This window comes from Aulostomus chinensis, chromosome 24 (genome assembly GCF_037954235.1).
Source record: "Aulostomus chinensis isolate RoL2024-O1b breed Wild chromosome 24, RoL_Achi_v1.0, whole genome shotgun sequence".
Lineage (NCBI taxonomy): Eukaryota > Metazoa > Chordata > Actinopteri > Syngnathiformes > Aulostomidae > Aulostomus > Aulostomus chinensis.
In genome coordinates this window covers 1,752,954-1,777,510 of record NC_141343.1, presented here as the reverse complement: position 1 = coordinate 1,777,510, position 24,557 = coordinate 1,752,954, and the positions used below count along the sequence as shown (strand labels likewise).

General features: G+C 43.2%; 1 protein-coding gene across 1 annotated transcript in view; it reads left to right on the top strand.

Moving 5' to 3' along the window:
* adam19a (ADAM metallopeptidase domain 19a) overlaps positions 1-24,557 on the top strand; it is a 158,976-nt gene that overhangs the window by 12,072 nt on the left and 122,347 nt on the right. The window contains exon 2 of the mRNA XM_086197197.1: positions 7,832-7,902. Coding sequence (XP_086053323.1) covers positions 7,832-7,902 — 71 coding nt within the window. The remainder of the gene's footprint in view (positions 1-7,831; positions 7,903-24,557) is intronic.

Sequence of the window (24,557 nt, the reverse complement as noted above, 5' to 3'; positions counted from 1 at the left end):
CTTCTCTCTCTCTCTCTCTCTCTCTCTCTCTCTCTCTCTCTCTCCCCACACACACAACCTGACGCTCATCTACTCAGCTGCACTAACAGAACTGTAATAGGAGACAAGACGGAGAGGAACACGACATCAAAGGAAACATTTAAACGATCCTTTACCATAGAGAGCTGTATCTCTGTCTCTGACTGCGAATGCGTGCCCCGAGGTTGCGTTGGAGCAGGCGGATAAGACGGTGTATCCAATGAGTTCCCTTCAAAACTGGGGAATGAGGTTTAGGATCTCGTTTAGAGCAGCGAACCTTCTTTTCATTTTTGCATCCATACGTGTGTCTGTCCATTTGCTGCCACTTCAGTTCCAATATTTATCTTGTCAAAAAGCTTTAGGGTGCATTCAAGCTTCCAGAAGACCCAGGTCTTAACTCCCGCTGTGGTTGAAATGCCGAGTCGACCCCTTCAGAGTGCGCAAAAACCGTGTTGACCCGCGTTTTTGGTGCAGTGTGAAAGGGGCTGAAGACGACTGCCTGTGCAGTGCCCCATTTTTCAGTCCCTCCAGATTTCGCAACCGCTTTTCTTCAAAATTGTGATAAAATTTGAAGGATTTTTTTTCTTGGACTTGCTCAGCTTGAACTAGAATTGGCAAAATTGGCAATTTGGTGCAAAAAAATTGGGATTTGTGGGGATTTGTTGAAGAAAACCCCATACACCCCATAGTCCATGTACGTAGCCTATCCAAAGAATCGTATCTATTTACTCCCTATGATAATTGGTCCAAGTCACCACGTCACTGAAACAGCTGCGAATATTTTGGTTCTCAATTTTTTGTTTAAATTTTCTGAATATTAAAACAGACCCCTGCTGTTAAAACAATTTTGTGAACAATACAAAACATTGGTTGTTTTATAAAACTGATGCAATTAGTAGGGCTTACCCAAGTGCTTTGGGGCTTCAAAGCTTCATTTGTTGCCATGGCATCTGATGCCTAAATCAGTATTTGATGGGTTTTTTTTTTATGAGGCTTCATTAATCTTCTCAAATAAGGCAGTAGCAATGGTGCAACCATATGCATATTATTCCAAATGCAAAGCATGAATGACCCTTACTTAATCTTAGACAAATCAGTATTATGGACAGACCTGGTCGTTGACCATCATGCTGGATGTGCAGAAGGCAGAGTACAATCTCTTACAACTGTAAGGTTGTATGAATCTCATGTAATTGATGAGATGGATTGGCCCTCTTCACTGTTTTCCCAAGAATACGTGCAAGTTGATAAGGTGTCATGTAGTGTGGCAGAATTGACATCACCTCAAGAAAATGGTAGCTCCCCTCATCAACAAGAAAAGCAACATTTTCCACCTTTTTTGCAGCAAAGGTGCCAATTTTTTGCAAAGAAAGCGTGTGAATTTTGAAAACACTTAAGTCCGCACGTATTCCTCTGAGTCTGGCTGGTTATTCATTGATAAATGGGATGGTGAAATCAGGATTTTCTGGGGGGACTATGAAGGGGGAGTGTCGTACACAGAGAAGATCATTGGTCCCCAAATCTTTTCAAAAGATGAAAATGCTGAAAAATATTGTAGTTCTGGACATAATGCATGGCTGTGTATTTAAATCTGGCATCCACTTGTTATCACACTACCACTCTATTCTTCCCCACAGATTGGAGATCAACACCCCCCCACCCACACACACACACACACACACACAGACACTCATTCACAAACACTCTGACAAAGAGATTTTCTAATTAAAAGTGTTCTCCAAACAGTTAGTGGAAGTGTTACAGGTGAATTAGAGCACAGAACAGCAGTGATTTGTTGACTTGGAGCTTGGCTATTGCATCTGCCTGGTGTTTAGTACCCAAAGCTTCATCGAGCCACAGCTGATCATTGGTGGGGGCAGCGACGGAGAACCACATCCCTTCAACCTCTTATGGCCCTGCTGAAACTATCAGCTGTCAGCCAGCTTAAATGTTTTCTGCAGTGAGATGCCATAATGACAGAGACTCTAGACCAATCTGTCATTTGTTGCTTTTTTGGCAGCGAGCGAAAATTGAATGCAGATGTTCATGTGCCCACGTCTCCCAAAACACTTTCCTAACACAATTCCATAAAATGCTGTGAAAGCCCAGCTGAGGAACCAAATGCTCTGGAGTCCCTTGATGACTTTTTCACAGGACACATAGCTCATGTCTGACATTCTAGAGGCTTTAAAGTCAACATCAGACTGTCCTGATTCTGTCTGAATACACCATGAGGTGGTTAGGGCTTGGCAGCATTTAAGTCTTTCGGTTGAAAAACCTCAACAGTTTAATTTGAAATATTGCCAAAATTGAACTCCTGAATCTGTGAAGGAGAGGACAAGATTTTGAGACTGGTTTCTCTTTATAAACCTCTGAAATGAGCCATTTGTGTTTTTGTGCTCGTACCTAATTAGATTTATAGCATAAATAAATCAAAAACTCAAAATGAGAAACTCAACTCCTGCTGTTGAAGAAGACAGTAAAGAGGGTGTTGAACTGCTACTGTGACTCCGACCGCAAAGCCTCGCTATGACCGCAATTATTTTCTGTAGATGCCCCACAGGGTCAGTGCACAGCAGGGTGGAGGCCTGACAGCTGGCTGTTTTCGGCTTCCACTCAGAGAAACTCTCACACTGAGTTGGAGATATATTCACAGATTTAAAACTTCCTGAATCAATAACCTATAAGCAAACGCTCTTTCCAGCTATATTCCATGTAGTAAGGTAAACCTCCCTGTGGCCTGTGAGACATGAGGCCAGGGGCGGGGATGGAAAAAGCTGATTTTGAATCAAGAATAACACTAATGAATTAAAAAAATATTTATTTATTGGATCTGGCCAAAAGCTCACGTGGTGGAATAAGTGTGAGTTCTGCTTTACACTGGAGATGTGACACTGTGTTTAACACTGCTTCTTCTTTCCAAAGCCTGATTTATGCTTCTGCGTCGTGGCGACGCCGTACCTACGCCGTACCTACGCCGTACCTACGCCGTCAACGCAGACCCCTACGCCGTAGCCCGACGTGCACCTCCAAAAAATCCTGACTACGCGTCGCGTCGACGCGTAGTGACGTGAACGTCAACGGACTGTGATTGGTCCGCTCACACGACGTTTCCAGTTCAGCACAACAACACCGTTATTTTTTAAGTTTCTGTGGTGAGAGCAACACGCAAAAATAAAAATGGACCAAGCCGAAGAAAGAGTTATCGAGGAGGTTCGCAGGTATGACCACCTTTACAACTTCCATCGTTGTCTCTGTCTCTGACCCATGTGCTATGACCGGAAGAAAACTAAGGAATTCGACAAGAGTCCCCCAAAACCATACGAAGATAAAGCCACACCCCTCTAGTGGCTTGGCGGTGAATTACAGAGCAACGCGTTCCCTCGACGCAGAACTATAAATGCACAATGACGACGTAGGCGCTACGGCGTAGGTACGGCGTCGCCACGACGCAGAAGCATAAATCAGGCTCAAGAACCTCCATAAACACAGGTATTGAGTCAGATAGTCCCAGTGGACAGCTACCAGCCCAGTTTGGCTGTGCTGCAGGCTACTGATGGCAGTGCTGAGCCAGCTTTTGGAAAGCAATGGAAATACAAATGCGCAGAGCACGACACTGTCGATAGTGTGTGCAGGATCATGCGAGCGAGGGGAAAACGGGTTCTACATCTGAAGCAAACGCAGCAACCCATTCCTTTCTGTTCCATTCGGCCCTACTCATTATTTTTCTTGCCTCTTGTCTGAAATCCCCAAATGCCACAGAAATGTTTCCCCCAGCCTGCCTGTAGCAATTCCAGAGCAAATGCTGCTGACATTTTAGGGATTCCTTTGGATGTTATCAGTGAATAAACCTGACCTTTGCTTGGGTGGTTGCACGAGGGTGAAGCATTTGATCCAACCTGAAGAAATAAGGCAATCAAGGTTGTGGCCCTTTTTTGGATATAGAGTCTATATCACAGCAGATAATGGCGTGCTGCATTCAGTGTGGAGCTGTTTTGTGAAGGTGTTATTTAGCAATGCACAAACCGCACTTGACAATGAGAGAGCTTAATGGATTCCAATACAAACGGAGTGAGTGAGGAGTGCTTTTTAGACCCCCGTGCATATGTAGTCCAATGCTTTTTAGGAGACAGCACATGGCAGAGGCCTGTGGTGACTTGTGAGGCTCCCATGCTGGGGAACTATTGTTAAAGCAGCGTGATGGACTTTCTCAGTCGGCTCTCAGCCCAGTTACATGTTATTTAGAAGGGTAAAAGACCAAAATGGGGGACTGCAGAGGCAGGTGTTGCGCCTGTCAGTTTTAAAACCCTCAATTCTCTGTTCAAACATATTCCAGAGTTTTATAGCGTAAAAACTCATTTCAATAAAAATCAAAACAGTGACATTCAAAGATTAAAACTGCAAATGTGGAGGTAGCAAATGAGCATAAGCTTCAATTACAGATTCTATCTTGTGTGTCAAATCCTTCATATTTTTACCAACATGGATGAGGATGAAATGAAACTGTCTGCCAGTACAGAGAACTGAATACCAAATTAGAGGGCAGTGTTGTGTGTGTTCTTCCTGGAGAATGATTCTTTATAAGTCATTTACACCTCGGTGTTGTATTGAATCTGGTTTTATCTTCCAGATGAAATTGCCGAGTTGAAGTGAAATCTCTCTGTTCTGTTCATAGCTCTGCTCAAGCCTGGTGCCTGGTTTCCATCTCAGCGTGAAGTGAAACTTTTGAAACTTTGCAAATTACAAATTTACAAATTGTAAACAAAACAAGTAGTCACCCTGTTTTTTGTCATGGTTGAGACCGAGGACTATTTTGGTCTCCTCATGGTTTTGGTGACATCAGAAAAATGCAGAAACCTGTGACTTCAGCGTTCGTTACGTCAGAACTTGTTCTGCAAACATGTTTCCATTTCACACTTCACATGTTAACTTGTGTGTTGTTGTTTTTTTTTAACTTTTTTTGGTGTGTGTGTGTGTGTGCGTGTGTGTGTGTGTGTGTGTGTGTGTGTGTGCGTGCAAATATTGGCATTTCTATCCCCCTTTTTGAAAGCAAACTTAAAAACTGGGTGGTGGAAAACTCAGCTGATGGCACTTTGAAATTCACTGTCCTGAGAAGTGCTGCAGAAAACAACTGGACCAGTATTTGAGGGCGCAAACATTTGTAGCCCAGATTCCATCTTGCTGTAATACTGTTACACCCCACTAAGGGCTGTGACATGCGGAGGCATTCCCCAGTGAACCCACAGGCTTTCGCTAAAGACCAATACTGCAATTCTGGGGTGGATTCAGATATTAAATAGTAAAAAAAACTAAACAAAAAAAGCCTCTGATATTGACATTTCCGCAGAGGGTTGCACTGATGGAGTCCATTACTGCGAGCTGAAAGGACTGAGGCAAACACAGTTGGGATTGGAGAATCTAAATAAGAAGGTGTGGCTTGACTTAGGTTAACTAACTAATCAAATGATTTGTTCAATGGCAGGTGGATGACGCTAACATGGTTCCAAGTCAGTTAGCAGTGAGCCCTAACGATATGACCTGATGGCTAAATATATGAACAATGGATCTAATCACAAATTTGTGACTGAAAGGAACAATTTATTCCAAAGACTTTTAAGACTAATTTATTCATGAAGCACATTTAAAACCATGCACACGAACAGTGCATTTTGAGCGCACAGGTGAGACGTCACCTCCAGAGAAAGTAGGGGACATTCGTCCTCTTTTTTTGGGGGGGGGTTAAAAAACAAAGACATCCCATTGAAGTCAAGAGGAGTGATGTGCACACACATGAGTGAGGGTGTGAGTCCATCTTCATGGACAGCTGCTGGAGAGGAAATCGGGTTCGTGCACACGAGCCAACTCCGCAATGGCTTAAATTGAAAAGCAGAATCGTGAGCGGGCGTGACCTTTTAAATCTGACAGAAATGGTAAATGGACTCCATTTACTGTATGTAGTGCTTTTCAAGTCTACCGACCACTCTGAGTGCTTTACAACACTTCCACTATCACCCATTCACACACACACACACACACACACAGAGTGAAGCTGAAGCAGTGGTTTCAGGGGTTCAGTGTCTTGCTGAAGGAAACCTGATCATTGCAGGAAACTCACACACATATGTCGTTGCAGGAAAACGCACACTGTGGTCTCGTTTAAGTACGTCCTCATCATTTTACTGTCCTGTCTTGAAAAAAAAAAAAAAAGGTTCCACTGACGTATCTTGTCGGGTATCCTTTTCTCCTTTAGTGTAGTTCAAACTTTTTGTTCCACACAACCTATCTTCTGATCTGTTTTCCACAATAATTTTTTTTGAGTAAATAAAACTGCTCATTACCTGCCAAGAGCATTTGCACAACGTTGGTGAAAACACTCAATCTCACCTCAGTAACGTAGGGGTCCCACTGCTAACGGGCATTTCGGCGAGATGACCAGTGATGTACGTGCAAAGGCGGATCCACATTGATTTGCCGCAGTATAAACCAGGATTTGGGCTCTGCTGGTTGGATGAGGTGTTTTTTTGCAGGAGGATGTCAACGCTAGCTTGATGATCACTAGTTTACCTCAGTTAAATGCAGGCTGTGCAAGAATAATTTCCGACTTTAAGTTCTTTGTCTATTCATTTTGACCTGTATGTCCACATATTAGAGGTGAAAGTCATCAATTTCTCACATATGACATTATATCAAATCTTTGGACAGACTGACACGGTAAGACTTTAATATGGTGCGATTCAGGGGCCTCGGATAGATATGAGACAATATCACATGCCATGAATTGTTTTATTTGAATTAACTCACGAAAGGCAACCGAGATATCATTCAATATTTTCATTTCTGAAGGAGGTATGTAGGCGGAAATGTTCAAAGGGAGTCGTGCAGAGAGGATTTCAAAATAAATGCATTCCTTATCGATGATGACATTATCAGTGATTGTTAAATCAATGTAGCATCCCAGAGCTAATACATATCGTGGGGGCTGGAGCCTATCCCAGCATCTACGGGTGAGAGGCGGGGTTCACCCTAGACAGGTCGCCAGCCCATCACAGGGCCAACATACAGAGACAAACAACCATTGACACTCACATTCATACCTACAGTCAATTTAGAGTATCAATCAGCCTCGTCCCCAATTGATGTCTTTGGACGGTGGGAGGAAGCTGGAGTACCAGAGAGAACCCACGCAGGCACTGGGAGAACATGGAGACTCACACAGAAAGATCCCGCGCCCGAGCTGGGACTCGAACCCGAAACCTTCTTGCTGTGAGGCCACAGTGCTGACCACTGCACCACCGTGCAGCCCCTAAATAAATATGAATTAAGGTAATAAGGAATTGCAATTTTTGTTGAATCCATCCGAGGCGGGGTTCACCCTGGACAGGTCGCCAGTCCATCGCAGGGCCAACATACAGAGACGAACAACCATTCACACTCACATTCATACCTACGGTCAATTTAGAGTTTTTTATTGAATCAGCAACAAGTATTGTGATAATAGCTTGGAGATCAGTGTTATTTCCCACTGGTTCAGTGCATTCATCCCAAACCCTAAATCAGCTTTGCAGATGAGGTTTCACCCGTCCCTCCTCCCCTCTCCACGTGACATATGCAGTATGATACCTCCCCCGAGTAATGTTGCATCACCTGCTGGGTGAAGTTAAACGCTGGTGAGGATGCAGGCCGGTTCAGGAGAGAAAATCAAGAAGCACTTTCAAAGGAAAAGGACTGATATGGTCCCAGTTCTAAAATGTCATGTCTACATAAGCAGCCCAACACCATATTACTCTGACCACTACTTGTTTTTGTTCTTCAGGGCTGCGGAGAGGAAGGACAGTGACTGCACAGTGGCTTTCTCAAGGCCGGACCAAGCGAGAGGCAACACAGGTCGGACAGTTTGTCAGTTCTTCTGACCACATCATTGCTTTAACTCTGTGTAATTATCTAGCTGCCGGTTACAGTCTGCCACCATTGTACTTGTGGCCCCTGCTGTGCTTTTACATCTGCCAGAGATGACTCTTCCCCTCTGCTACAGCCCTACCAGTCCAAATTGTCCTGAGCATCCTGCAAGTGTGTGCAGAATAGTTTCTGGCTTCGGTATTTCATTGTCATAGTCTGGTTTTATTGATGAATAAGCAGCATCTGTCCTTGCTTTCCTCCCTACTTGTTTGCTAAGGGCCCACTTGACTCCGTGGTGTGGTTATTTATACAGAGGCTTTCTCCTGAGCTCATTTTCAGCCCGCAGACCACCCTAATCCTCCCCATCCTCTCCTCAGAGGTCCACATTGGACTCTGCATACATGCACAGGAGCGAAGATGATGTGGCCTTTAGAAACATGATGGAGTGGTGAGGAATTCGTCATCAGCGTTGCTAAGTCACTATCAGTCAAAAGAGGTGGTAGTTTCGACTTAGCACAGCACATTTTAGAAAAGGTGAGCCAGAAGTCATTCATAATACCAGGACAAGACTGAAATGTTAGGGAAGCAAAGTACTACAAAATAAGGGAAGGGTTTCATAATAAAATAAATCTAGATGAGAAGTCCTTACATGCAGCACAGCAAGCTCCATATTGATCAGCTGTAAATTATTGAAGCTGTTATTGGTTGTTGGATGAGTATTATCAGTTACATTGACTCCTTCATGAATGAAAAAGAAGGATAATTTGGTTTATCAAGTGCTTCATTAAAACTTTGTGACAGTATGTGTAAAAAAAACCTCTCAGGATAATGGTGAAGAAGAAAAGTAGATACTACATATACTAGGCCAATACTGATATTTATCAAAAGAAAAAGTACCAATATCTGCTGATGATGTGCTGATGTCAGCACGCGTCCCTATTAACAGCCCCTGTTGCCTGAAGCTGCAGTATGGTGGTATTTGCTTTTCTGTTGGATTTTCTTTTTCATTGGCAGGGCCCTGCTAGCTAGCTGAGCCACAGGCTAACCCATAATTAACATTAAGCAGGATCTAGTACACAGTAGCTGGGCAGCAGCATGGGATTTGTGATGTGTGAACTCTTGTCCAGGTCTAAACACGTCACTGATATCTGTTACTGTTGACACGGGGCTGGCTGGGATTTTCCCGATAAGCATGGAAAGATGGCTCAGTGCCTTACTGGACAGATGTCCCTGCTTGGCTTGATGGTTGTCTTGGCAATGGAGGAAATACTGGGGTGAGTCTGGTGGGGTAGGGAGCAAAGGAGGAGAAACTGTAGCCAGAAGGCTGAGGAATGACACCCTCAGAGCAGAGCAGCCATCAGCTTTGATTTAAAATGTTGTGATGTCAAGTAACGTGTTTGATTCTGACATTGCTGGTTGTAAAGAGCAGAAGTCTAGTCTGCCATCCAGATAGCACTGCCCTGGGGGCGTCAGTATGCTGCCATGTCTGAAAGGCAAAAGTGTTTGGAACTGCACTGAATGACAAAGTTGCTCCTGGCCAACACCTCCATGATCTTCAGGGTCTCTCTTTCTTGACACTGTGTCTCCGGGTGTGGGGTGACTGTCTCTCTTCAGTGGCTCTCCTGGTGTGTCACCTGGTTGTTTAAATGAGAAGTGATGGAACTAGTTATGTGAAAAATTAGAAAGGAAGAAAAAGAAAGGAGTTTAAGTGAGTGTGTGTGTAACCCCCCCCCACACACACACACACACACACACACACATCCTTTCTTTCTGTCTGTGGTGCTTCTCAGGACAGGACTTGAAGCACTGAGGCTGCTGGAGCGCATGGATCACCCTGAAATAGTTTTAACACTACATGCAGTCTAGAATCTCTCCTCTTCCACTGAAAAAGCTTTTGTCATAATAACATTCCTCCAGCGATGCAAATGTGTGTGTGTCTGCCTTTGTACAGGCTAATGGTGTCTTTCTCTCCCATTTATCAAGAGGGGAGGAGACCTTGATTATCATCATGATAGCTGCTTCTCAGTATTAAGAAATCTTGTCTCATCAAATCTAAACAGCAGAGCAGTATTTTGACGTCTGATAAACTCATATTTCATCACGTCACTGGTACTCTAAGAACATGACCAAACAAACCAGGAGCTGCTGTACAACGTTTGGACAAAATGTCTGATGGCTGAATAGCTGTGAGCATCTGTGTCAAAGTCCTCAAACATCCACGTGCTGCCCCTGCTGGTGGTTTTGGTCATAGTATCACCCATGAACACTGCCACTGCGGTATTAGGCACTGCAATCTCTTCGTGTACCAGCCATCAGTGGCCTCCAAGCTGAGCGGCTGTAGTTCTGTAGGTTTTCTTTTTGCTGATTTTAATTAACATCCTGATGTTAACTTGAGACATGAGAACAATCAGAGCTGCTGCATCTTTGCATCAATTTAACCTGGTCCCTCTTGATGTCTTTGGACTGTGGAGGAAGCTGGAGTACCAGAGAGAACCCAGCAGGAACAGGGAGAACATGGAGACTCCACCCAGAAAGATCCCGTGCCCGAGCTGGGGCTCGAACCCGGAACCTTCTTGCTGTGAAGCAACAGTGCTGACCACTGCACCACCGTGCCGCCCCTGCACGGAAACAAAGTTTGTTTCAACATGTTTGATCAGAACTACTTGGACACATGTACCAGCAGATGAAGCCAAAATGCCCAAATGTGACAGCAGCAGCATCAGGTGCAGATGCAGCTACAATTTGGGGATTTTCCTAAAATATAGTAAATATAAGAGCTGCAGCAGACTTCTGCACCGCAGCGTTGGTGAGTGTATGCTTGAGAGAGCATGTGTGTGACCGTCTGCAGATCAGAAAGTGATGCCACCTTCGGACCCTGTCAGTGAAAACCTGCTAAAACTTCCAAGACAAGTTCCAGCGTTTGCCACCTGCTTATTGAATGGCAGAGTGACCTTTAGGGGGAATTCTCATTTCAGTGACGTGCCGTATTTAGTCAGCAGATAAGGCCACATGAGGGGTTGAACCCGACCCCTCCAGATGGCTTTGAATCTTTCATGCTAAGTATGAAAATCTTTTAAAAACAGTGACATCTGCTGAAGACCTTCCAGGGAAGCATTTACTGTCCTTCTTTGATACACAGCAGATGCTGCCAGTGTCATGGGCTTTTATCCATCCCCATTCTTGTTGTAGCTTCTTTTCTGGTGTCCTTCAGTTATTTGTCAAAAGAGTTCAAAGACTTGCTGTGGCTTTTGTCCTCCGCCTGCCTAGGTTTTTATAATCCCCTCATCCTCTCAGGGCTCTGCAGCAGCATCCCACCTGCCCCGTATCTCTACTTTCCGTCTCCCTAGAGATTAGATTATCTCTCACCTTGCAAGTGCGGCAGCGACGGCTGTGATATTCACCTTGGCGAGATTAGGGAGTGCACATGTCTACAGGAGCGCTACACTAGCCTTTATGCATAATAACATTTGCACGCGTATTTCAGTCCCACTAGGATTCCTCTGATATTGTCTCTTGATATTGCTGCTTAGGAATGGTTTCCTTTCAAGCGGTAGATTTTTCTGTATTTCATCAGACAACTGGGTTTGCATCGATCTGTTCATGGTTGAAACACGTCACAAGTCAATTTAGCATTTTTATGACATTTCTCTGGCCTTCATCCAGACTCATATTGATGAGACAAACAGAGATCCAATACACAAACTAATGGTTCTGTTACGGAGGATCAGAAGCAGTGCTTAGGCATGGAGGGGCGCAGTCGTAGGTTTGTCTACTTTGACTTGAACTCTTTGTATATGTGAAGATTCAAGTGGTACTTTGAGTTGCAAGACCAACCTGAATAGCTTTTTGAAATGTTCAGAGAAAAGTTGCAAAATCTGAGATGCTTGAAGTTGAAACTGTCAGTGGAGGTTAACTTGAAGTGTTAGTTCAGCACTTATGTCAAGGAATCTCTGTTAGCTTCCACTTGAAGTACTAATACTACACAAAGTAAAAGTAAATTTTATATATATATATATATATATATATATATATATATATATATATATGTATTGATTTAAACGTCAGCCAGGTACAGAGTTTATTTAAAACAAAAGAGAAGTGTTTGAGGAATAAACATGTCTTCATAGTTGTGTATGGTTTTATATTGTGCCTTTGCCTCCTGGCCGAATAATTACTGTGTGTATTAAATAATAATAATACCGTCTCTATCTGTTATGATGGGCAGGTTTCTTTTTTTATTTCCATTGTGTTGTTTTTTCCCTCTTCTTTTGCCTTTGTGGTCAGCAACACCGTAAATAGCCGCTTATCTGATATTGTCACTGGAATTTTTTGCATTTTTTTGACACTGTCATCATTTTTTGTATTTATTGTGGTTGTTTGTGTTATGTTGGGTGTGTAGAGATTTTGAGATGTGAGGTTTTTTTTCTCAATATATTGTCTCCTGAATTTAAGAGGAAAAAAAAAAAAACAGTTCATGTTATTTCCAGTGAAAGTCTGGTAAAATGTCACTGGTCATACTGGTGGTACTTGGAGAGCTCCACGTCACAGTCATCCACAAATGTGTCTTCAGCTTACCTGCAGGCAGCATTAGCATTAGCATCAGAAAGACAAACGACACGCTCAGCAACGCCATGTGAAGCTGATGATATTCTGCATGTAATCATGATGTCATTCATGGCGGGTCGAAGATAAAACTGTTACAGTCAGCAACAGGGTGCAGAGTAGAAGGAGCCTGCCATGGTTTAATGAAAAAACTCAGCAGGTGAGGTTGGCTTGGGGGGGGGGGGGGGCGATGGGCGGGGGGGTGGTGATGACAGCAGGTAAAGCAGAGCATGACTTGGTGAGTAACAGGCAAGCAGATGGTGGAGCAGGCAGGCAGGCAGGAAGTGGAAGTCCTAAGGCACAGGGTGGGGGGTTGGTGGTGTTGGTGGTGGTGGTGGGGGGGGGGGGTGACAACGATGCTGCATGGATGTTGCTGCAGCAACTTCTGACTGGGAACTTATTTTCATGTCACCTGCGTCGTTCTGATATAAATATGTGGCAGTGATGTAGGTGAATCCAGGCAGTTCTCAGGATTCTCCATAGCAGGAATATTCATGTTCCATGTGTTTATATGAACCTGAAGTTTTTCTGCAACATGATTATCATCATCAGCTTGATTACCGACTGTCTCATATGTAAAGGAAAAAGGAGATTCCCAGGAAATGTTAGAGATGCACCATACTGGGCTCACATGCTGACATCTGACATGCAAACATGTCCAACTGATTCGTCTTGTAGTCGATATTATCTGTAGAAAAACAAGTTGATGTGACGTTAAAGATTTGTTCAAACTGAAAAATACAGTGAATTTTAAACAGTAGCAATTTTACTTCTTCCCAAAAACAGCATCACTCATTTCTCGCCTCATCATTTACAACAACAACGGGTGAAAAAGAAGACGCCAATCTTGATTTGCTGGGCCGGAATTTAAATCCCCAACCTGACATTTTCTATAGGAAATACATGCATGAAAAGGCCAAGTTGTTTTCTCTTGACTGTTAACCGTCTGAAGCCCAGGCAGCCTCTTGAGTGTTTCATTCTCCTAACATTTCTACTCACCACGAGCACATTTCTCTCTGCAGCTTAGCAGTTATAAAGTGTTTTTGTTGTTTTATTGTTTTTTTATGTTGTCAGTTTGACATGTAGCAATTTTAAGCTTAGATTTGGTTGTTTTCCCCAATGGAAGCAAATGTCGGACATGATTCCCGCACAGTTGGAAAGTGAAAACAGCTTCTGGCTGGGATAGAATGGTGCAAATTTATTGGGGGGGGGGAGACAGTGGACTCCAGACTTGAACTCTGCACTGGATCTGGGACTGACCTGAAACCTCAGTGAGGTGGAAATACACACACACACACACACACACACACACACACACACACACACACACACACACACACACACACACACACAGAAAAAGAGAAGTCATTTGTTCTCATCAAAAGATTAAAATAATTTAGAATTCAACATCTGTGGGATTTTAAAGCAGTAACATTGAAGTGTTATATTTAGTTCACCTTTGAAGATTATTTTCTCTTTTTTTGTGGGTCTAAAGATAGTTTCACATGACTTAATTAAACCTGAAATCTTTTGCTCACTGTCAAGTTACAAAGATGTTTGTGTTTTGTATTTTGTTTTGTTATTTACAGAATTACAGTTACGGGCAAAATGCTTTCATCTTTCCGACGTACAGTAAACTAGAGCGAAAACACGTGCGCGTGTAAAACCAAATGACACGTTTGCCCGATTACGTGCGTTGTTGATTACGTTTGCTGTTACGGCTGATAATTGCGTCATCCGCCGCTGACAGTCAGGAGTAGTCATCCGTTGGTGTTGCCATGTTGGCTCTCTCTCTTCCTTTGTGTGTATCTGCCATTTCTACGCCCCCTGCATTTTCCCTTTTGTGTATATTGAGCAGCAGTAGAGCAATAAAGTGCTGTGCCCCTGCCAAGCCCAGCCTCCCAATGATGCACGCAGCGGTTTCAGCTGAGAGCAACACATTGGAATTCAAACCCATATGTTTGTATCTTCACATTCAAATGGTTGTCGTGGCAGCGGACGGTTTTATCATCACGTTTTCCTCGAAAATGTTGGTTTACTCACAGATCTTATCAGTGTTTTAGATCAGCAAACAGGAACCAGAGGTGAAGCGCTACGTCTTTGTCTTGCAAACGACTGACACGTCTGATTCCTGTTAACGAGACCACAAAGGAAGTCGCAGCACAAAAGGCAGGAAGTGATCTCATGCAAACATCTCAGAGAGATCACTGCCATATTGACTTTAATACAGGAAATGTAAATGTAAATACGCCAGGACTCGGTTAGAGGTGTTTTTCAAACATAATTTTCATTGATGAAAGACAAATGCTAGTACATTTGAACATGGGAACCCGACTGTGTGTGTGTCATAAAAGTTGCGTGAGATCTGAAAAAGCTGTGGAAATATAACCTGTATAAAAATGAGTTTACTGAATAAACATATCAATGACAAATTAATCTTGCTGTGACATTCCTTGAGCAGCATAATCACAGTGCAGAGAGAGAAAAACACTCCTTTTCTTCAAGTGTGGTGGCATCGAATATTATTTCATTTCGCATCGACAACTCACATTCTCAAGATTTATTACAGCAGAGGGGCGTAGTTAGAGTCGCTCGTGACGTTCTAGCCCAGGCCATGCAGCTGGATCACAGCGCACCGTGAGTGTGTGAACAGGCGTATGTGGACAGTTTTGCTGTTTTTTTAATAGCAGGTGTCCGTCAGCGAAAAATGTAGCAGCGTTTTCTCACTTCCGGAGGCATCAAGAAGCAGCGTGCAGGGGAAAACCAGCTTTGTGTGTTCATGACACTTGACGGACACTTTTAGGTGAGCGATGGCCAAAGATGGGGGATGATAGTCGGCTGCTAAGGTTCTGACAGTCAACGATGCGGTGGAGGGCGAGGCCTGTCCCGTTTGTATCTGAGTCTGTGCAGCTGGAGGTGACCGCCTGAACAAGCTTGAGGCGTCCCACCCTGGTCTCTTCATGGATATTTCATGGTGAGCAGGCAGGTGATGGGGATTGGGGAAACACAGCGTTTGGAACAAATTTGAGCACAAAGAAAATGGAGGCGTTTAGGTTGCCTGGGGATCTATCTACTCTCCTGGCCGGGACAGCTACCACCGCACGGGCACATTTATTGAAATTAAACCCGAAAATAACTGCATAAACTCACCCAAGACACCCATTAGATGAATCACACCGCACTGTTGTTTTTAAATTATTATTGAGGGGACAAAATACTGCAAAATGCTGCATAGCAAAGCCAGTAGAGTCGGCCTCCGTGCGTGTGTGTGTGTTTGTATGTGTGTGTCTCAATCAATAAAAGAAACCAAGGAGTTGAGGTGTCTACAATGAGCTTTCTCTTTTCTCTTTTCTCTCTCTATGTATCATGCGAGGTCAGGCTGTGGGTCACAATTGTGACAGCGTTCGTGTGTGTGTGTGTGTGTGTGCGCGCGCGTGCATGTGTGTGTCTGTGCGCGACCCACAGTGTGTTTGCATCACCTCGTCCCTTAACTGTGAATTTTTGTCCCAACAAAGACCACACTGTGCCAGTCATTTCTCCATGCAAATCCGTGCTGCCAGTCTTAATATGAAATGTTGCAGCACAATAGCGGAGGCTGTGTGGGCGTGAAGGAGCACTAGAACATAGACATGGGGAGGAATTCCATCTGTAGGAAAAAACAAAAAAGGAAAAAAGAACAAAAACACATTAGAGCAGCTGATTGCATAAATCTAAACGAATTTGCCGCTCACGTCAGGGACATTTTACTGTTGAGTTTAGATCGTTGAACATTTCAACCTTTCAAGCTCCATCACTGCAGCAAGTATAAGGTGAGCGTACATGGAAACACTTGACTTGTTTTGGCTCATGAGGAAAAAGTGCGCAGTTGTAGTTGCGACTTAAAAGGGTAAATTTACTGTCGAAGACTTAATGAACACAGGAATGCGTTTTTCTTTATTCAGCAACACACATCTTGACAGGGGAAGGTTTCAGGATTCCTTCGGGGCAGGTGGGGGCAGACGTGCTTCTGACATTCATGTACAGTTTTCAGTTTTTATTCAAAAGAAAAGTCAAACTCTAGGCCAGGGGTGTCCAAACTGGTCCAGTAAAGGGCCGTGTGGCTGCAGGTTTTCATTCCAACCCAGCAAAAGCAACACCTGATCCAACAAATGAGCTGTGTGGACACGGCTTAGTTGATTTAAGCAGAATCAGGTGTTGCTTTTGCTGGGTGGAATGAAAACCTGCAGCCACACGGCCCTTTACTGGACCAGCTTGGACACCCCTGCTCTAGAAGAACGTTTGAGAATTTCGCTGCTCGCATCTGCTTTATTATGGCGAAACCACTGGTAAGAGCTCAGGTGCAAGAAATGAAAAGCAACACACATCTTCATCAAATCACTTCCTGAACTGGTTTTCTCACCATAAATCTAGCAATGAAATAAGAAGGTGTTAAAATGAAAATAATCGTATTTCTTATTATTCACTCTTCTTACATTAAGAACGGCTAAATCCATTTCGAGGTGCACCCTGAAACGCAGGAACATGCCTTCGCTCTGACGTGACTGACTCAAATCTGGTTTGGTCCTCTGCGGGGACTCGATCCAAGACGAAAGACGGAACTCCGAGCAGCTTCAGAGAAGATGGAAAATCCTCCTTTAGCTGCGATATTTGCTTGAACCTTCAGAGCCGCAACTGATGAGCTCACACAGAGCAGCCGACTTTTAATGGGGTTTTAGATTAAAACGCTTTTCTAATGTTAACAGTCAGGCAGAGTTCATTGCATAAGCCGTTCATTTGAATAATATAGAAGATTTCCCTGTTAATACTGGGGGCTTGATTTCGAGCAAAAAGCTCTTATGTGTATTTACTATTGAGGGTATCCCTCAGTCTCAGTGTTTATGACCCCGGTTGATAAGCTAATCTGAAATCTGCATTTTTATGATGATCATAATTTGTGTATGTTTGGTTTTTTTTAAAAATTCACTCGCCAATAAAATAAGCGCGTTTACAGTGCGTTGCTCCTGTGGCTCTGCTGCAGCCTCTTCCAGCAACACCCTGACAATCGAGCTAATTTATTCACGTATGCACTTGTTAACATTTTCAATCAACTTCATAAGAAAATGTTATCGGGAGCTCCTGATCTTTCCATTGGAAGATGATATCATCATAATGCCCATAAGCTAAAAAAGTTGTTCCAAGGCCTTACAATAAATGAATATCGGTTTCAAATATTGGTGATCTGCCTCCTGATAATCAGTGTTGGGTCTGTAACAGCGTCGGCTTGGCCACCAACACGCCCGACTGAACATTTCACTTATTCCTGTTCATATTAGCTAAATTCTGTTTTTAGAAGGAGATTAATTTCTTTTATTTTGTCCTCTCTGGTTCCTAACCAGCCGTGAATCATCCTCCCAGCGTCTGCGGTTGCACGGATTAGCTAACATGATTTCTCCACCCCCCCCCCCCCCCAAAGTCAAAGGGAATATGTTGATTGGAGTTATTTCTGTTAGTCCGATTATTATATCTTCTGCTGTTGTGTTCATCCCATAAGCTTGTTTTTACATCCTGCTGTTAGCTAGCTGTTATTAGTTACATGGAGGAAGCTAATCGTTTTATGCATGACACGGTGCCTCGTGAACAGCTGACAGAAGCCTGCTCATTCTCTGCCACAGCCGTCTCCAACACGTACGTGTAAGTGCACCTTGTTAGAAGTTCTGATTATGATGCTGCAACTTTATTTTCTACTTACAGCTAAATCTGGTTCAGCGTCTCAGCTGGTTTACAACCTGTCATTCTTTTGCTGTGGCAGCTTATTTTAAAACTCCATTCTTTCTGTACTGTTAAGTTTTGTGTCTACTGAGACTGGGCTGGCTTTAAATACCAGCGCCAACGTTAACACAAATATTCTGAAAATGTTTTCCTTCTGCTTGATTAGAGTGATGTGTAGTAGAATTCCTTTTTTGAATACTAATTTATTAGATTTTTTTTTTTAAGAAGGATTTTAAACCTGATATTTCCAAAGGTTACTACAGGTATTTTTAACCCCAATAAACCTCTAAACAAACAGATCCAAAACACCAAAACAAATCTGGTCATGTGTCATTTTAACAATGTGTTTTTTTCTTCAGTTTTTAAGAAGCTCACATCAAACCACCGCTATCGAAATGATGGCCGCCAGAAATCTGATACAAACCTTCCCTTTTCACGGCATTTGAGTTTGTTTTAGTGGGACGAGCACAGGTGGGACTAATAACAGCTTCACAATGACTTGTAGGTGTGCCAGCAAGCAACTGGTCCCTCTGGTACTGTCCTGGCTCTCTGACTGACAAGTGACGGAAATGCAGAAACACCAGTGACAAGCAGCCTGGATGCATTCGAGAGATTTCTCTAGTTTATCACTCCTGTTTGTCCGCGAGTCTCCCATAATTATTTCATTTGTATGACATGGAGGTAATAAATGAATTGAAAGGAAATGGACCCCTGCAGCTGGAGACACAGCTGTTGATTGTGAGATGTTGAGCAGTGTTGGAGCTGCTCACCCCCCCCCCCCCCCCCCCACTTCGCCCCTGTCCATCTGGTTCCTTCCCCATATGAATACAGTTGAGCAATAAATTGACAAACCATCTCCACTTATGCTCCATCTGGACACACGCGCACGCACACACACACACACACACACACACACACACACACACACACACACACACACACACACAGGCAGCAAAACAAAACTGACAGTTTACTTTTCAACTCCAGTGGAGCGCTCCATGCATTTATTATGACACCTGACATCAGACTGGACTACACACTGAGTCGGACCCCTGTGATACTGGACTTTTGAGACCAGTGCTGATTGTGAGGGTTCTGGAATCCAACATTGACCTACATTCCATTAGATATTGAAGAGTTCTGACCTAGCGGGTCAGACATCTTGGCATATTTTTACCAAAAAAAACCTAAAACCACAATCGACAGTGCTAATTCAGTGTAATTGTTGTATTATATGTGGCTGGGTACGAAGGTTTCCCATTTACAGACTTAAATAAGTTACTGAGTAGATAATTGGCTAAATTAATTTGTTTTATTTAGTAATTAAATCAGAGAATGAATATTATTGGATGTTAATAAATGAAAAATCACTTGCTGTCTTCAGTCTAACAAAGCAAATTAATTTTCAATGGACGTGATATGAAAATCCTCTGTACTACTGCAGTATTATTACAGTAATCTACTGCCTGGCCAAGAGGGCTTCTGAGGATGGTTCAGGGGATGTCCATCAATTCTTTATTCATTCATTATAAATTTCACGAATGATGTTAGGTGAAAGAGACAAACGATGCACTGTGGAGTCGCATGTACCCCAACCCTGTAGGCAGTCAGCTAGCACATGTGGAACACTGGCTATGTCAAGCTAACAAGCTTACTGCCAGCTAGCAAATGGTACATGCCTGCCAGCACATGCTAACTGGCACCTAGCACACTCTAAATGCCTGCTTGAACAAGCTAGCTGCCAGCTAGCACATGCTAAATGCCTGCTTAAATTTGTATAAGTCTATGTGTATTTTAAGGAATAAGTGGCAAACTCCACATTTAACAAAAATTGCCCTAAAAAATATTAACCTGGACTCAATTGCTGCTTTATTCATGTACAGTTATATCTTCATAGACTTCTAGTTGGGATTCACCTCATAATATGTCTTTGCCTCCAGGCTTTTAGCTGTTACAGACTGTTTCATGTAATTTTTCAGCCGTTTAAATGCTGTCCAGTTAAATTACAGAAGAGAACAGAGAATATTTAATTCCCCACCTTCCCCGATGATATTAATCCCATCTGAATAGGGCTTTAAAAGCAACTACGTCTATTTATTTTCCTGGTACTCATGTTCTCTTTTCATTCAAATCAGGAGAAGGAAGCCAGCCAAGATGATAAAAGGATTTACAGGTTTTATACAATGAAGTATTTTGGGGGGGGAGGAGAAAGGAAAGATATTAACAAATGTAGCACAGCAGTGAAAGAGACCTTGGATGGATGTGTTGTTTCGATCGCAGCAGGGTGGGCTTTCACAACAGCGGGGGGGGGGGGGGGGGCTGCTTTGATCAGGTTCTCTTTAGAATACAGAGAAACATTTGAGAATGAGAGGGGAGGGGTCTGTTTGCTGGGGTTTAGGAACACTACAGACATAAAACTACTCACATATGTTTTGTTTTTACATGCATGCACATTTTTTAAATTTATTTATTTTAATATATAGGGAGAGAAAAAAAATACAACATTAATATGCTCCATCAGAGGGACGAAGCTCGATATAAATTGCATCCCTCGCGTCCGCAGCATCCTACGTCAAGTGTCCATCTACATCCCGATCAAATTATGGAAAAATAAGAAATTATTAGTTTTGTTTTTTTTAGGGAGGTTTAAAAAGACAACTGCAGGGAATTTTTGTCCTTTTTCTTTTACTATAATGAAGATGTCTTTGATTGCAAACAAAAAAAGCACAAACAGTGATTCACATATTCACAAACTACACTGCATGCTCCTAGAGTTGCAGAGAGGCTGCGGCCTATCCCTGTGAGAAGCGTGCTCAGGCGACAGTTCCAACCACCGTCACCATGTTATCATTTCCATTCAAAGGCATGTCATTGTTGTCAGGTTTTTTTAAATCTTACATCTGCCTGGCCAAATTGAACCTGATGGGAGATCTAATTTGGCCCCTGGGCCCGACTATTGGCAGCCCTGCTGTAGCCCCGCCTCCGGTACATTGCATCCACTTCAATCATTTTTAAAATGTTTGTACTTTTCTTTCTTTTCTTTTTTTTTTTGAAACAAAAGCATATTTGTGTGCAGTTTTTTGAATTTTATGCCTAGAGAGTGTGTAGAGGAATACAACAGGCCATCTGCACAAAGATACACGCAGGCACGTGGTTTTTTTTTTTTGTGGATTATTGTCGCAGCTTCATCTGATTGTAGGGGAAGGTTTAACTCCTACAACAAACATGTCACACTGCATCAATCAAAAACCAACTTTCCTCCCATGATTACGGCTGCTAGTGAGAATTACTGACACAAAGACCATGTCTAAACAAAAACTGAACCTGCGGCTGAAGTCTGACTCCGGTTGTGTGAATGGAGGTACATCCAAGGGGTCCCCCAGAGTATTACTCCCCCCGTTGTACCAAATAAGGTTTCCAGACTCCAGTCACAGAGGGGGGGATAGAGATGGGGAGCATATATATTTGGAAAGCTCGACAGTGTTTTTCAACATGTGGAAGCTACGCCTCAAACCACTCACACGCTAACGTTACCGCCTCGTCTCACGTTACAGGGTATGTAAAAGAGGAAATAACAAAAAAACTTCAGTCAAATTACCGGAGGGGAGTGGAATTGCACCTCTTCTAAAGTCTTGGCCCCAGAACTCCCTCCATGCATGCGTCTGTTGTCTAGCGCCTGCCATCAGTCGCTTACTGGCCTTTGCTGGGCCCCATCAGAAAAAGGCACTTGGTCGGAGTTGGGCCGCACTTGGGCCGCCAGCCCCCCTCAAATGACACATGCCACCTAACGCCTCACAACTTTTGCGGGGGAAACCCTGATATCTCTTTTTCATGAATTTGCATGAAAAGTCCACTACAAACACAACACTACTCTGCTATCAGGAGTATGTCCTATCTAATAATATCAATAAATATGAACTTATTTACATCATTTGTAAAATAGCAGCTTTGATTGCAGACGGTTTTGCTCTCCACCACCAAATGATCGATTAAAACACTTGACAACTGCTGCTGCTAACAGTTTGATTTGATTATTTTCGGTAAATTTGCTGTATAATTACTAAAATAATGGCATGAAAGAAGAAGTATTGGGAAATGTTGTTATTTCAAGGAAAATGAGAAGAAAATTTGCTGTTTCAAAGAACACTCTTGGCCTTTGGGGAACGTATTTCTGAGTTTATAAGGTGCACGTGAGTGTGCCATGATGTCTTCTGCTTTACACGGAGTTGCAGATGCAGAGTTGATCCAGATTTAAAGGAAATGGTTCAGCTGTACCATCTTATTTGATGGTAAGGAGATACAGGGCTCTATCCTGAGACTTCTTTAGCAGTGAGTTCCCTGCCTGAAGAGACAGAAATAGTAGTCAAGGTACAGTAGCCAGGTTGGGCTGATCCAGGCTGCTCGCGTAAGAAACGGTGCTCCTTCCAAGAGTTGATGTGCATCAACTGGAAACAGTTTGCGATGTGATGTGATGTGTCAGGACAAGCTCATGACATCACTGTTCAGCTGGATTTAATTGAAGACAATGAGCGCTGCTGTCTTGACTTGCACCACCATCACAGATGGGTTTCCAGCTTCTTCTTCTTTTTTTTCTTTTTGGCCTCTTCCTAAGTTTATCTAGCAACGAGTTTATTTTGTAGGACACAGAGTTGCATTAGCTGATAATACATTAAGCAGTCTTGACATCCACGGGGGCTTTATATTGGGCTGGCACAGAGCTGAGAATGTGGGACTTCTTTTGAACAGCTTTGGTGAAGAGAGAGTTCCCAGGACCTGAAAGTAGTAAAGTCGAACAGAAGGAAGATCTCTCATATCCTTTTTCCGAGAAGTGGGCCAACTGCACAGAGAGCTCAGGCGATCACACCAGGGTCCACCCTGCTTCCAAATTCTGCTCTCTAGACACTCAACTGAAAATTGACTAACGTTTTGTGTGCACATGGAGTCTGCAGAGACTGATTTAGCAGATGGCCTGCACTGGCTCTGGTCTGATAATTCTGTCATGTTGCATTTAGGCGCTGTTGTATTGACCAAGCTTGTCAGAGACAGCCCCTGAGTGAAAACCGGAAATGGCGATCAGACAGCATTAGTGCTCGACAGATGTAAAAAAGCCTGTGTCTCTTTTCAAACGCCTTGTTAGAAGTTTTTGGTGAGAAATTATGAACTGAAAACTGTAAAGTAGTCCAGCAGGCTCCTCCGCCTGAAGACAGTTCAGTGCTACATCTTAGTTCAAGCCATTCACTGCGAGTACATTGTTAGAAAATGAAACGAAGAGTCCCCAAAGGTCTTTTGTATGACAGGAAATTGATTGCTATTGGTATTGTGTGGCTGCGAAATGTTGAGCTGGATGAAAAAAGAAATGTTAAGGGAGAGGAATGTGAATGCGGCCCCGCGTTAGAGCCATCAGAGTTGGAGGTAATTACAATCAGCCTCGCTTTCCACAGAACGGATTAGATAAAGATTGATACTGTAATAGTCCTTTCATTTAAATTTCATTTCACCGGTCTTTTTGGTGTGTGTGTGTGCGCGTGTGTGTGTGCGCGCGCGTGTGTGTTTGTTTGTACGTGTGCGCTCTTGTTTGTTTTCAAGTAATTTTATGTTTGGATTGTCTCACGTAGGGAGTGAAGAAGTTTGCGAAGCTCAGCTTGTGAAGGAAGGCATCAGAGAATCATCAAACTGGTGAAATGAGGTGGCAAGAAAGATGGAAGCAGCGCATTTGCCTGAAAGTCTCTGAGTTACGATTAGATCTGTATTTAATTTCGGGACGGTGCTCTGTCAAAGCCAGAGTCATTGACAGAAACTTGGACTGTGGAGCTCCCCCAGAAGAGAAGCTCATCCTCTAGAACCACATGTACTTTGTAATACAGCACTTCATTTTCTACAATTACTTCTAATTTTATTAGCGAAGCAGTGCAAAAAGTGTAGAAAGGATTTATTTTCCAACTCAAGCCTCACTACAAGTAAACATAATTGCACAAAATATAACACCAGAACACAGTGCATTAACAACATTAACAACATCTCGCTATCTTGAATCAGGAGTTCTTTAGTCACTGTGGTTTTACACAACTTTTTCTCAGTGCACATATCGGGGACATGTGGGATTCCACACCTGCGAATAGAAGCAGATTGATCTGGTTCCCACTGTGAGTAGACGAGGAGTCACAAATGCTGTCAACACACTAAAAAGAAGCGACACACGTTGTCAAAACAGCACCAGCGCAAAGTCTCTTGAGCTTGTATACTCTGCGGTAGCTGTAGCAGAAGCACCATGAAGGACAGCGACGGTGTGAGTG